Source organism: Schistocerca gregaria, chromosome 8, assembly GCF_023897955.1.
Source record: "Schistocerca gregaria isolate iqSchGreg1 chromosome 8, iqSchGreg1.2, whole genome shotgun sequence".
Classification (NCBI taxonomy): Eukaryota; Metazoa; Arthropoda; class Insecta; order Orthoptera; family Acrididae; genus Schistocerca; species Schistocerca gregaria.
Window position 1 is genome coordinate 222,543,084 of NC_064927.1, and position 13,996 is coordinate 222,557,079.

The following is a 13,996-nucleotide window of genomic DNA, read 5'->3' on the forward strand; positions in this document are numbered from 1 at the left end:
GCCGAAGACAGACCACCTACAATAATTTCAGATTTTTTCAGGAGTCGATCAGTGAAATTTACTTCATGTTTCTGCAGTCAAACTTGGCTCTATTTGAAAAAAAAAATACATAAAAAGCGTGGAGAAAAAAAAGGCTCGCTAATTGAAATACGAAATATGTTACGACACTCAAAGATGTCTGAATGAAAGCAGGACTATCAATTTTACTGGCATGCAAACCAAGATGAATTTGAACAAATTAAAGAATGAGAATCCTAACCCAGAGACAATTAATTTCATTTCGATATTTGAAGAAGAGATTTGATTACTTATAGAAATGGACAGCTTCTTTTAATAAATAAGTATACCTGACTAAAATGGTGTGAAGATTTCAGACGGCAATTGTTTTCAGGAATTTATGTACCTGAAGAGCTTTTTAAACTAAGCGTGGCTCGGAAAATGGAAGTCTAAATACTCCGTGGAAGAAAGGCGAATTTACTCTCAAGGAAACAGAACATTCAGAACGCAAATGCCAACTGCTAAAATTATGTGAGTATTTGTTTTGTATTCCCGCGTCAACGTCAATGTAGAAAGAGTATTTTCGCTGATGTCGACCCAGTGGACTGATAAAAGAAATCGATTGCTGCTAGGGACCGTGGAATCAATCTTACAGTGTGAATTTAGCTACAAGCTGACTTGCATAGAATTTTATAAATACGTAATAGGGAAAAAAGGCTTGCTGAAAAAGATGAAATGTTCCGAAAAAAAGGTGTACAAGCTACTTCTACCGCAACAAGTTCCATGTAATAGACTTCTGAACAAAAAAATTACATTAAGTAAATTTTTACTTCAATTCCATACCCCCACCTCGGAGTGTCCCAACGAGGTCCGAGGTAAAAATGGCAACCCTAAGCAAGCGTGAGGAACGGCATACTGTTATCGAGTTCCTAACCGAAGAAAAAGTGCCTGCAATTGAAATCCATAGAAGAATGAAATACGTGTATGATGATGATTGTGTCCACATCAGTAATGTTGCGACGCTGAGTTGTGCGAGCTCGCAATGAAGAAAGCGATGGCGCTACCCTCGCCGTGTGTGACAGGGCACGGAGTGGCGCCATAACTTCGCTTTGATAGTGATAAATCGTTGCAAGAAGAGGTGAGGTTGTGGCTCCGTCAACGAAGTCAAACATTCTACAGTGACAGTATCAACAAAATGGTCTCTCGTTGAGAGAAACGTGTTCGTCGCCAGGGAGACTGTGTTCGTCGCCAGGGAGACTGTGCTGAGAAATAAATGCGTACACATGATGAATAAACATGTAAAAATTAATGATAGTTTGTTTTATTTGAAAACGCTAAGAATCTTCACATAAAAAATTCGGAGGCATAACTTTTCAGTTTGTGTACCGCTGTCACTCGCCCCCGTCCTCCCTTCCAGTCGTGAAAGGTGCGCGGGAAGAACGACTACTGGTAAACCTCAGTGTGAGGTTGAATCTCTCTTATCGTAATTGCCTTGTTGCTAATTACATGCCAGGTGAAGCAATATACTGGTTGACTATTGGAGGAACGTATGCTCTCGGAATTTTAACAGTAAGACGCGACGTCTGTCCTATAACGTCTGCCATTGGAATTACGCGAGCATCTAACTCTTTTGCTCTTACTAAATTAACGTGTGACTAACCGCACTGCTTTTCTTAGCATCTTATCTGTCAATATTTTGTGGTAAGAGTACCAGACTTATATGCAATATTCAACTATTGGTCAAACGAGGGATTTGTAATCCATCTCCGTCGATGGAGTACACTTAATGAGGGTTCAATGGATCTCCGTGTGGCATCTACCTGTCTTACGACTAGTTTCATGTGGTCGGTCCAGTTTGAATACAGAACTTACGCTCTTAGGGGAAGTATGAATATCTGAGGTAAACCACTGCCTAAGATACCCTTTCACACACGCATTCCAATCACATAGGTTGCAACAGCTCCGATCTACATTTACATCTATATACATACTCCGCAATCCACCATACGGTGCAAGGCGGAGGGTACCTCATACCACAGGGAGCATCTTCTCTCCCCGTTCCTTTCCCAAACAGAACGAGGGAAAAATGACCGCCTATATGCCTCTGTACGAGCCCTAATCTCACTTATCCTATATTTGTGATCTTCCCGCGAAATGTACTGCATGCAGCCTCAAATTCTGGTTCTCTAAATTTCCTCAGTAGCGATTCACGAAACGAAGGCCTCCTTTCCTCCAGAGACTCCCACCCGAGTTTCTGAAGCATTTCCGTAACACTCGCGTAATGATCAAACCTACCAGTAACAAATCTAGCAGCCCGCCTCTGAATTGCTTCTATATCCTCCCTCAATCCGACCTGATAGGGTTCCCAAACGCTCGAGCAGTATTCAAGAATAGGTCGTATTAGTGTTTTATAAGCGGTCTCCTTTACAGATGAACCACATCTTCCCAAAATTCTACCAATGAACCGAAGACGACTATCCGCCTTCCCCACAACTGCCATTACATGCTTGTCTCACCTCATATCGCTCTACAATGTTATGCCCAAATATTTAATCGACGTGACTGTGTCAAGCGCTACACTACTAATGTAGTATTCAAACATTACGGGATTCTTTTTCCTATTCATCTGCATTAATTTACATGTATCTATACTTAGAGTTAGCTGCCATTCTTTACACCAATCACAAATCCTGTCCAAGTCATTTTGCATCCTCCTACAGTCACTCTGCGACGACACCTTCCCGTACATCACATCATCATCAACAAACAGCCGCACATTGCTATCCACCCTACCCAAAAGATCATTTATGTAGATAGAAAACAACAGCGGACCTACCACACTTCCCTGGAGCACTCCAGACGATACCCTCACCTCCGATGAACACTCACCATCGAGGACAAAGTACTGGGTTCTATTGCTTAAGAAGTCTTCGAGCCACTCACATACGTGGGAAGCAATCCCATATGCTCGTACCTTAGTTAGGAGTCTGCAGTGGGGCACTAAGTCAAACGCTTTCCGGAAGTTAAGGAATATGGCATCCGTCTGATGCCCTTCATCCGTGGTCCGCAAGATATCATGTGGAAAAAGGGCGAGTTGCGTCTCGCAGGAGCGATGCTTTCTAAAGCCGTGCTGATGCATGGACAGCAACTTCTCTGTCTCAAGGAAAAACACTGACATTTTCCACTACCACAACACAGACTTGGAGGAAGAAATATAAGAATTCTGCGCCCCGTTGGCATCGAGATCGTTAGGGACGGAGCACAAGTAGTAGGCACACGCAGGAAGTGTGTGGTGAGGCGGGGAGCGGTGAGACGATGAGGACGGCGAGAGGTCAGGAGGTCACGCGCAAGGCGAGCAGTTCGACAAGTGAGTGGAGTGCCTGCAGGTGGCAGCACGGAGCTGGAGCGGAGCGCTTCCCACTGGGTGTACCTCCGGAAGAAAGCAGCGCGTGGCCTTGGGCAGTCTGGCTGTTGAAGCACGCACGTAGCCCCGGCCTTCATTTTCTCGCCAGCTCACTGTCGGAACCCGCGGAGTCCATGCAGCTCTTGCCGCGTTTCACACGTGAACACGCTTTCCTTACCAGCTATGATAAGTTACAGAGAAATTCATATCAAACCCGGAGGTCGATTTGCTAAGAATGACAGTAAAGCTCTCATCAACCGGAAGGAAGTCTCATCAAGCCGAGGGTTGATTTGGATATCACAGTACTTTACCAAATATTTTCATATTGGTAGTCTTGGGATAGTCAACCATGACAAAACTCTTCCACTGAAGAGCAAGATGTATGAGACAGGCGCAATACTGTCAGACTTCAAGAAGAGTATAATAATTCCAGTTTCAAAGAAAGCAGGTGCTGACAGGTGTGAATATTACATACGTTTAGTAAGTCATGGTTCCAAAATACTAAACTCGAATTCTTTACAGAAGAATTGAAAAATGAATTGGGGAAGATAGGTTTGGATTACGTTGTGATGTAGAAACACACGAGGAAAACCTGACCCTACGACTTACTTCAGAAGATAGGTTAAGGAAAGGCATACCTACGTTTATAGCGTTTGTAGAGTTAGAGATAGTTTTTGACAATGCTGACTGGAAGACTGTCTTTGAAATTCTGAAGGTGGCAGTGGTAAAATACAGGAATCGAAATGCTCTTTGCGGTTCGTTCCGAAGCCAGACGGCAGTTGTGAGAGTGGAGGGGTATGAAAGGGAAGGAGTAGTTGAGAAGGGAGCGAGGCAGGGTTGTAGCCTATCCCCGACCTTCTTCAATCTATGACCAAGCAGTAAAGGGGCAAAATGGAGTAGGAATCCATGCTCAGGAAAAAGAAATAAAATAAAAACATTGAGGTCTGCCAATGACATTGCAATTCTGTCAGAGACGGCAAAGCTCTTGAAAGTGCAGTTGAGCGGAATCCACAGTGTTTTGAAAGGAAGATACAAGATGAACATCAGCAAAATCAAAATAAAGGTAGTGGAATGTAGTCGAATTAAGTAAGTAATGCTGAGGAAATTAGATTGGGGAACGACACTCTGAAAGTGGTAGACATATTTCGCATCTGGGCAGCAAATAACTGATGATGGAATTAGTAGAGACTATATAAAATGTAGACTGGCAATGGCAAGAAAAGCGTTTCTGAAGAAGAGAAATTTGTTAACATCGAATATAGATTTAAATCTTAGGAACGATTTTCTGGAAGCATTTGTATGATGAGCAGCCATGAATGAAAGACAAGAGAATAGAAGTTTTTGAAACGTGGTGCTACAGAATAACGCTGAAGATCAGATGGGTAGGTCGTGCAATTAATGAGAAGGCGCTGAACAGAATTGGGGAGAAGAAAAATTTGTGACACAACCAGACTAGAAGAAGGACACATTCTTAGACATTAAGGAATCACCAGTTTAGTATTTGAGGGAAGTCTGGTAGGTAAACGCAGAGGGAGACCAAGAGATAAATATAGTAAGCAGATTCACAAGAATGTCAGCTGCTGTAGTTATTCTGAGATGAAGAGGCTTGCACAGGGCAGTACAGCTGCATCAAACCAGTCTTCGGGCTGAAGACCACAACAACAACAACGACGATGACGACATTTCCAGAACGCTGCAGTGCAGAAATGTTTCTCCCAGACAGTGTCCTATAGTGACTGGTACTGTCGTGTTGACAAGAACAAGTCAGCGCGTGAGACGGCCCGTAATTGATGGAATATGCAGTAGTTCAATTCTCTTTGCAGTTTTTCGCTTATAGGTTTTCGTGCCAGAATCTTAACATTAAAAAAAAGTACTCCCCTCTATAACACACTTCTTCCGTAATTCCTGTAAGCACATCGCATTTACAAAATACGCAGCCGTTGCTGAAATGGCAAAACCCAATCTTTGTGTTTGCTTATTCGAAAGTGTGGTATGATTACTGTCACCAGCGAAAATATATTGATGGCAAGTGATGACAGCGTCCTGTTAGTGTTAAAACTCTGAGCACAGATCTGGCGGTAGCTGAACTCATCCTATGCGGAATTATTGCCCAAATTGCTAATTTTCAGAAGTAATGTTTCAATGTTTCAATCCACGGCGGTCTCTTCGCGCTAGGAAACCTCCATAACAAAATATTCTTGTAGCATTGGTGTCACATCTCAGTTATAAGTTCCCAACAGCCCCAGTTGTCTTGGGAGACTTTAAGATTCGTAAAATAAGTCTTAACAGTATAATTGCGTAGATTTCCGCGGCCAGAGTCTCCCGACATAAAAGCATTCTGGGTATGGTACCTACTGATGGAGGAAAACCATCGTTTCGCCCACGGTTGCAGCACCCTTATTCCGGGTCTACACCAGTAGACGCAGGAGGACACTGCAACCGTGGCCGAAACGTTGGTTTTTCTCCAGCAGTGGTTTTTCACAATATGACGCGGTACCATAACCAGAAAACTTTTATGTCGAAGTCTTAACAGGTTTCTTATTGATACAGTAACTATACCAAGTCGATACTGAAAGTCTTGCAGCGTATCCCTCGTCGGTTGAACATAACCCGCCTCTTTATTATTGAATTTTCCTTTTTGTTCCAGTACTGAGGAACTCTTGGATTGAGATGTGGATGTTAGCTTAATTACAGAGCAGATTTCAGATATTTTCAAAGATATTATAAATTTCAGTATTAGATCCCAGTTCTACTTTTAGCGTCACACAGTGTACTGAAGGCTAGTTGATATTGTCAGTTGGTCCAAAGTTTTTTTCTAAAGTATCAGCTATGTCATGTGAAACTAATGAAAATGGCTTTAGCTACATTCAATAAGAAGCGAAAAACGCTGTCTGTAATATAACAGGAACACATCTCACATAATGGTCGTAAATCTCGGTCCACCTTGTCTTAATGTCACGACGATTCCAGAATGTCAATCCCTCTAATCGCTTTTGGTAATTTATTACGTACTATACTACAGGTATTACATGCGTGCTAGAACTGGGATGTATATTTTGGCAAGTAATTGTCAGACAAGTTATACTGGATGGAGAAAATGATATCCAAAAATTACAAGGTTAGAGACAGTAATCTTTACCATATTAGATTATCCAAACAGCTACGGCTTCAACACTTTTCCCGAGGGATGAGCGGTATAAACCTGTGAAAATCATGTCCCAGTTGTATGGTAATCTTAGCTAGTCTTGGCGATTGAACGGCAGCCCAGCGGAGAATGACTATCTTGACTGACTAATGTATTGGCAGTGCTGCCAACATCATCCTCTACTTTGCGAGAAAGCGCCTCTTATTCATCGCGACATGGAAATGTACTTGGCTGATTCGGGGAACAGTCATGTAGTGCGTCAATACGGATGCGACAGACAGCGACGGCTTGTGTAGGGCCTCATCCACCGCTAATTTTTTTGATTTGTTCTACTTGTGCTGGACAGTGCCTACAACATGTATCATACAATTTTTCAGTCTTGTAAGACTCCTTGATTATTACACTTGTTCAGTAGAAGATATGTATTTGACAGTAGCGAAGATCAACATGTGCTCTTAGCTCTTACGACATACATTTTAGAGCGCCTGACTGCTAGACTTTTTTTTCTTCTTGTTATACTAGGAATCCGTTCCTTAAAGTTTTACCATCGAGGTTTGAAACAACCTATATACTAACTATTATCTGGCGGTAGTAAATATTTTGGAATAAATGAAAAAGCTTCTTGAAATATTCGTGTAATCAGCAAATAATCAACAAAGCACATGACTTAGTTTAGCAAAGACGAAAATAAATGTGTTTGTGTTCAAATACAAGATATTTTCACTGTGCGTTCTGCCACCCGTGGCTCTTGACGATTAAGTTCAATATAGACAGCTGAAATGTCTTACGACTGGTGTTGAAGCATCAAGCACTACTTCAGAATACAGATCTGCTAAAGCTTTCATTAGAACTGGCGTCCTGGTATTGTTAAAAACAGAAACAAACAAGGAGGAGGACAGCAGTTATTTTTTGCCCCACCCACTTTAATGCCTGTAGTCAACGGTGTCCCTAGAGATTCAGCAAAATGTAATACAGAAGAATAAACTTGGTACACTAATGAAAGATCACAAAGATTTTAAAATGATTCCCTCCCACATACGAATAACTTATCCACAACATCACACCATTAGGTGCTGATGAAAAAGTAACTCTTATCATCTTCATTTTTCAGATTGTGACTGGTAACAGTAAACTTGTAATTCAATTGACTCTCGTAACAATCACAGTAAAGGATAACGTAAAATGTGCGTAGACGAGGGGATATACACTGTCACCTAGTACAAAAGAAGGTTGTTGATTAAAGAATGGTTTAGAGGTTCCATTAATTTTAACGTATTTCTTTGATTTCACCGGAGGAGTAACTGCAGTTAACTGCGTAAGGCGTCTGTAGCCCTAGAAACATAAGTGCGAGGTGCTATAAACATGCCTAAGCTAGAGATGGGCACAGAGCCTAAATTTCATTCACACGGGGTGTAACAGCAATCAATGCAGAACATGTTATACAGTGTGTGCTATGAGCTTCTATAGCGCCGATCAATAAGCATTCTGGAAATAATGGAGCCGTCACCGTACTGCAGATGAACGCCAAAAAGTCCTCAGGCACGCAGGGAAATGAACACAACTGTTACACGCAAGAAGAAAAGTCCAATTATTTGAGAACAGTAAGCCCAGTGTACGCCATTCATGTGTCAGTTGCTTCACTTGGCGCTTGACGATTCCAGTCTTTTAAAGCACACACGCCCATCGATCACATGGAAACCTGAACGTGAGTCGCTACTGCTTCAAAAAGACTACCACAGTAAAATATGTAATAAAAGTGGTTCAGATTTTTCCAGTCTACTTGAATGCGTTAAGGAGATTGTATATGTAATTACTGACATATTAAACTTTCGTTCAACCACATATAATTTTAGTGAAAAGGCACATGACAAACGATCCTGTTCGGGAAGTAGGTTCACATCCTTAGGTTACTGATACAAGAATCTTGACATATTAAAAGTTAATAAACGGGACACACAAAAATATTGGATTTAAAAATGTCTGTCTTACTTTAACATCAGTCCTCCTCACACCCCATCGGCTCCATCGAAACCGTTTATTCTTGTGCTGGTTAATCCAAGAACACGCTGTGTTTGTTCGTTTCCTCGACGATAGAATCCGCTCCTCGGTCACAGGGCCATTGCAGGACCGGTGTGCGCACGCGGTTCTCGTTTGAAAAATCTCCCCTCCCCCCTTTAAATGTTCTTTCAGCTTCCCAAAAAGATGGAAATTGCTGGGTGCGAGATCTGATCTGTGTCACAAATGCTTCCAAACGTCCTTTCGAAAACGCGACAAAGCTTGTGTTGCGCGCCGTGTAGGGTATTGCACTACATTCAAGAGAACGACGACTGTTCAATTTTCTATGGCTCTTCTTCTTTATGGCTTTATGCAGCGATGTCAGTGTTGTACAGTACAAATCGGTATTAACTGTTGTGCTGTGCGCTGTAAGCCCTGTGAACACAAATCTTTTGCAGTTGAAGAAAACAGTGGTCGTGGCTTTGCCTGCTCATGGCGCAACTTTGCATAGAGACACTGTGTCTCTATTCCATAGATGCTCTCTTTCTTGCAGGTGTGAAATGATGGACTCATATCTCACTGGACGTAATGATGCGACTTAGGACACGGAGGAACGCTCAAGCAAGTCCAGAGAGTCATAAGCCTTGCGCCTGTTTGTGCGCAGGTGACAGTGATGGCGGAACACAGCGCGAGCACATTTTCCGACACTGCTGACGATCTCCGACGATTGCATGAGCACTGCGTATTGAGATTTGCATCTGCTGACCAATGTCCGTGAAAGTGACTCTGCGACTGTTGCGAACCAGTTTCTCGAATGCCTGGACACTGTCTTTGGTGGCCGGTATAGACAGCCTCTCTTCCCGATTAACATCACCCACATTTGCGCGGGATCGGGCAAATTATTGGCACCATTTCACTACGGTTGAACGCGACATTGTATTTGGCTATAATGCGCCACTCTTGTGCACAATGCTCTTAACGTAAGTAGACATGTTTAATGTAATTTATGAAGTTCTATCTATAATTCCCTCAGCATCGCCCCATTTAATTCGATTACATTCCCTGACTCTTGTGTTACTTCTGTCGGTGTTCATCTTTCTAGGCGCCTTCTGAAGACACTATCCATTCCGTTCAACTGCTCTTCCAAGTCTTTTTCCATCTTTGACAGAATTACGATGTCATTAGGAAACGTAGTGTTTTTTTTCTTCTCCGACAACTTTAATTCCATTCCTAAATTTCTACTTCGTTTTATTTACTGTTTCTACAATGTACAAATTCAGTAACATACGGGACAGGCTACAACCTGACCTCACTCCTTTCTCAACCACTGCTTCCATTTTCATGTTTCGACGCTTACAACTGCAGACTGGTTTCTCTGTAACTTGTAGTTTAACTTTCACTCCTTGTACTTTATTTATTTAATTATTCACCAGTCTTCTGACTGACTCGATGCAGCCCATCAGGAATTCTCTCTTGTACCAACCTCTTTATCTCAGAGCAGCATTTGCACCATACGTTCCCAATTATTTGTCTCATGTATCCGAGTTTCGCTAAAATTTCTACGCTCTACAGCTCCTAGTACCATGCAGTTGCTCCCCCCATGCCTTAGTACACGTTCTATCATCCCGTCGCTTCCTCTCGTCAATGCCTTTCACATGTTCTTATACTTGTCGATTCTATAGCACCACGTTTCGAACGTTTCGATTCTCTTCTCTTCTGGTTTACCCACTGTTCACGATTCACCTCCATACAATGCTATACTCCAAACGCACATTTTCAGAAATTTTCCTTGTAACTACATAAAAGCTAAAAAAGTGGAGCCTTCCTTCAACCTATCTTAAATAAGTCGAAGCGACAGCACTGGCTCACATTTTCGTACAATTCTCTGGAACCCAAACCGCTCTTCCCTTAGGTTGGCTTCTACCAGATTCTATAAACAATTCGTGTCAGTATTTTGCAGCCGAGCAGCTAAATACACCGACCTGTATGAGGAACAACCGCAGCCCTAAGTAGATATCTTGATTAAGGATCGCTTGGACGCTCTTGTAAATAATTTATTTAACGATCGGTCTCGTAACCTAGAAGCCACATTCATCAGTTTAAATGTGGTGACTCATTACACTGAAGTTGCATCATGGACGGGACGGAATAAATGACGGAATCAGCGGATCGTCAGGTACTGTACGTGGAAAGTATGGGTCCACGGTTCCTCAAGCGTAACATGATCCGGAACGGACGAGAGTAGGCCGAACGTAACCAGTTAACCATCAGATATAAGGGCACAATCCATCCAGAGTGCCATAAATATAGCAGAACGCAATGCATGGGGATGTATGCGATAAAATTCCCAGTTTTGTATCCTCACTTTCCACTTACCTGACGATCCGCTAATTGCGCCATTTATTCATAAACAAAGAATGTTCTGCCCCGTCCATGTTGCAGCTTCATTGTCACGGTTCACCATATCCAACCTGATGATGTGGCATCTAGGCTATGACACCGATCGTCAAATAAATTATTTGCAAGTGCAGTCAGACGGTTGTTGTCCGAGAGAAATACGCTGAGTGAGCAGCGTCGCGATGGGCCCAAAATGATAATAGCTTGGCTGTTACTGACCGTGGTGCCGGCCATGGCGGGGTCGGCGTTGTTGTGGGTCTGCGGCTGCGGCTGCTGGGGCTGCGTTGTGGCCACGGCGGGCTGCTGCGAGGGCGGCTGCGTCTGCGGGGGCGGCGGCTGCTGCTGCGGCGGCGCCGCCGGCTGCGTCCGCGGCGCCTTGCCTCGGTATCCCTGCGCAAACGCAACAGCGGCGACGTCACTCTCCACACGCTGCAAGCTATCACCGAGAGGTTACACTCTACAGTGACCTTCACCAAAAGTGGAACTGTACTGACTTCAACAGAGAAATGTAATTCCAACATACTGTGTGCCAATAGTCCTGGAAATCGGAAATTTGTGGTAAGGACTATGGGGACCAAACTGTTGAGGCCATCGGTTCTAGGCTTACACACTAATCAAACTAACTTACGCTAAGGACAACAGACACACCCATGCCCGAGGGAGGACTCGAACCTCCGACGGGGGGAGCTGCCAGTATTACTCAGGGCAGCCTTTCTCTAAGCGTTGAAGACTTCTCGGGTCTTCAAGATCTCGTGGGTGTGCTGTAATAATTTGAAACATTTGTTTTGGCTGTAGACCCCATTTCCACAACAGTGCACGTTAAAAATAAACTCTCGCAGATTTGGTTCCAACCAGGCTACACCATAAAATCACTAACGACAGCTTTTATCTACATGGCGCACTACTAGCCAATTCCGACCATAGTTGTTTTCAAGTAACCGCGCAGATAAAGCCACACGATTTCTGACGTTTATCGCCTGCGTTTGCGGTGACTGCCTTACTTCTGAATGTCACGAGAGTGCCGGGGGTATTGGCCGAGCAGTTCTAGGCGCTTCAGTCTGGAACCGCGCGAACGCTACGGTCGCAGGTTCGAATCCTGCCTCGGGCATGGATGTGTGTGATGTCCTTAGGTTGGATAGGTTTAAGCAGTTCTAAGTTCTAGGGGACTGAAAACCTCAGATGTTACGTCCCATAGTGCTTAGAGCCATTTGAACCATTTGTCACAAGAGTGCTTTCTTGAAGTACCGTCCAACTTTTTGAATGACGTATGACGTAAATTTGAGGCTACACACCTGCTATACCACTAGATATGGCTCCACGACTGAAACTAGCCAATAGCATGATACAAACAAAACACTACTATCAGCAGCTCTACAGGGTGGAGATGTAAAGTCTCTATTTAAACAACAAAATCACTGGAAAGAAGTTGCAGCAACGTTCTAGGAAAACATCACATCTAAGCATCCAGCATGCTTAGAAAAATCATGTTGTAACATAAAAACTTATAATCATTGTTGAAGAGACAGCAAATCCGTTTCGGTGGTTAGCCATGTGAAACTCAGTGTCTTGTAACGACTGCAAATGAAGTAAATGCCGATGTAATGCTCTACAGTACATCGTTCTCAGTCACCTATAGAAATATCTGCACTTTTGCCTTGTAAAGTCTTCTACCTTTTCAAATAATTTTTTTTTTTCAAGCATGGATGTTTCTACTTTATCTTTTGATAGTATAATAACTGATACATACTCTAAACCCAATAGGAGTTAATTTCGATGCATCGTTCTCGGCTAACCATCGAATGCTCTCGGCAGTCAGGGCTCACCGACGGGGTTGTAACACTGAAAGAACGAAGTGCTTCTTTGTTGTGAGAGGTATGGCTGTGGTATTTTTGGCTCTAGCAGGTACTGAGTGTTTCGCAGAGATGAGGTATTTTTTGTGGCCTTAGCAGATCGCGGGTGATGCGCAAAGCCCGGGGGTCGCGTGGAATGTGCCACGTCAGGGTTGGCCTCCATCTCGCCCCTGGCAAGGCCGCCGTTGTAAACGGCCCTATCACGCCCGACTCCCTAAACAAACGGCTGGGCTGCTTGCTTATTTGCAGTGGGCGGCCTGCTCCTTCGCTTTAAAATATGGGCTGGTTGTGTTTACATGCAGCGAAATAGATTACGCCGAGGTGAAAACCAGCTGCTCTAAATACCATATCTCTGAATATACTAGACGGTGGGGGGCCTTATAATTTCCTAAAACAGCGTTGGTGTTATGTGACACAATAACCTGTAATACTATATGTCCACAGTTTAATATTTCGTTGGCTCACAAGACTGAAGAACTACATTGATTCGCTTTCATCTACCGTGAGTTAACAGGAGGTAAGAGACTTTGTCAGAATTTCTGCCAGACATTGTTTTGCACCAGTCCCCACTCTGACTTTTCATAGAATAAAGTTGGAGATCCTATTACAATATTGTTGACTTGAGGTAACACATGAGAATGAATTTGCGGATGCATTCAGTTAGTGTGCGTAACAGTTTTATATTGGATCCATTGTTAATAATGACCAGATAAATTCAACAATCAAGAAATGTTATGCCTCCCATATGACACCTTTATATGCTGTTTCCTCTATGCTGTTGCGACTACAGATTATGGTTGCAAATAGATATCTGGACGTCGCTTATTTTTACGTCCCTTCACATTCCTGTAGTATTTTGACAAAGCATGTGGTACCTTCCACTGTTTGCGAAATCATAGGTATTAATTATTCATCCAAAGAAGACCCTTGCCACAGTGGGTGACGGGAGGAGCTGACAATTTGGTAAAATCGACGTTCACTTGTTTCCAATCGCTACCAATCATAGCTTTCAATATCGTGTGCAAAGAGAGCCTTCACTGGACATATCAATAAATTTGAACTATTTCATACTCAACTTCGTAAAAGTTTTCCACGATCTTTACCTCCGCGAAATGCGTCTGGTTTCGTTGACGAGTGCCGAGACACCTATCAACATATTTGGCGAAGCGACAAAGCTGTCGGTGCCGACCAAGGTCATTCTACTACTAT

At 43.1% G+C, this 13,996-nt stretch overlaps 1 protein-coding gene across 8 annotated transcripts in view; it reads right to left on the reverse strand.

The window, feature by feature from the left end:
- Positions 1 to 13,996, reverse strand: part of LOC126285408 (DNA N6-methyl adenine demethylase) — a 452,634-nt gene that overhangs the window by 37,783 nt on the left and 400,855 nt on the right. For all 8 annotated transcript variants that reach the window (XM_049984759.1, XM_049984764.1, XM_049984761.1 and 5 more), the window contains one exon: positions 11,157 to 11,327. In XM_049984759.1, coding sequence (XP_049840716.1) covers positions 11,157 to 11,327 — 171 coding nt within the window. The remainder of the gene's footprint in view (positions 1 to 11,156; positions 11,328 to 13,996) is intronic.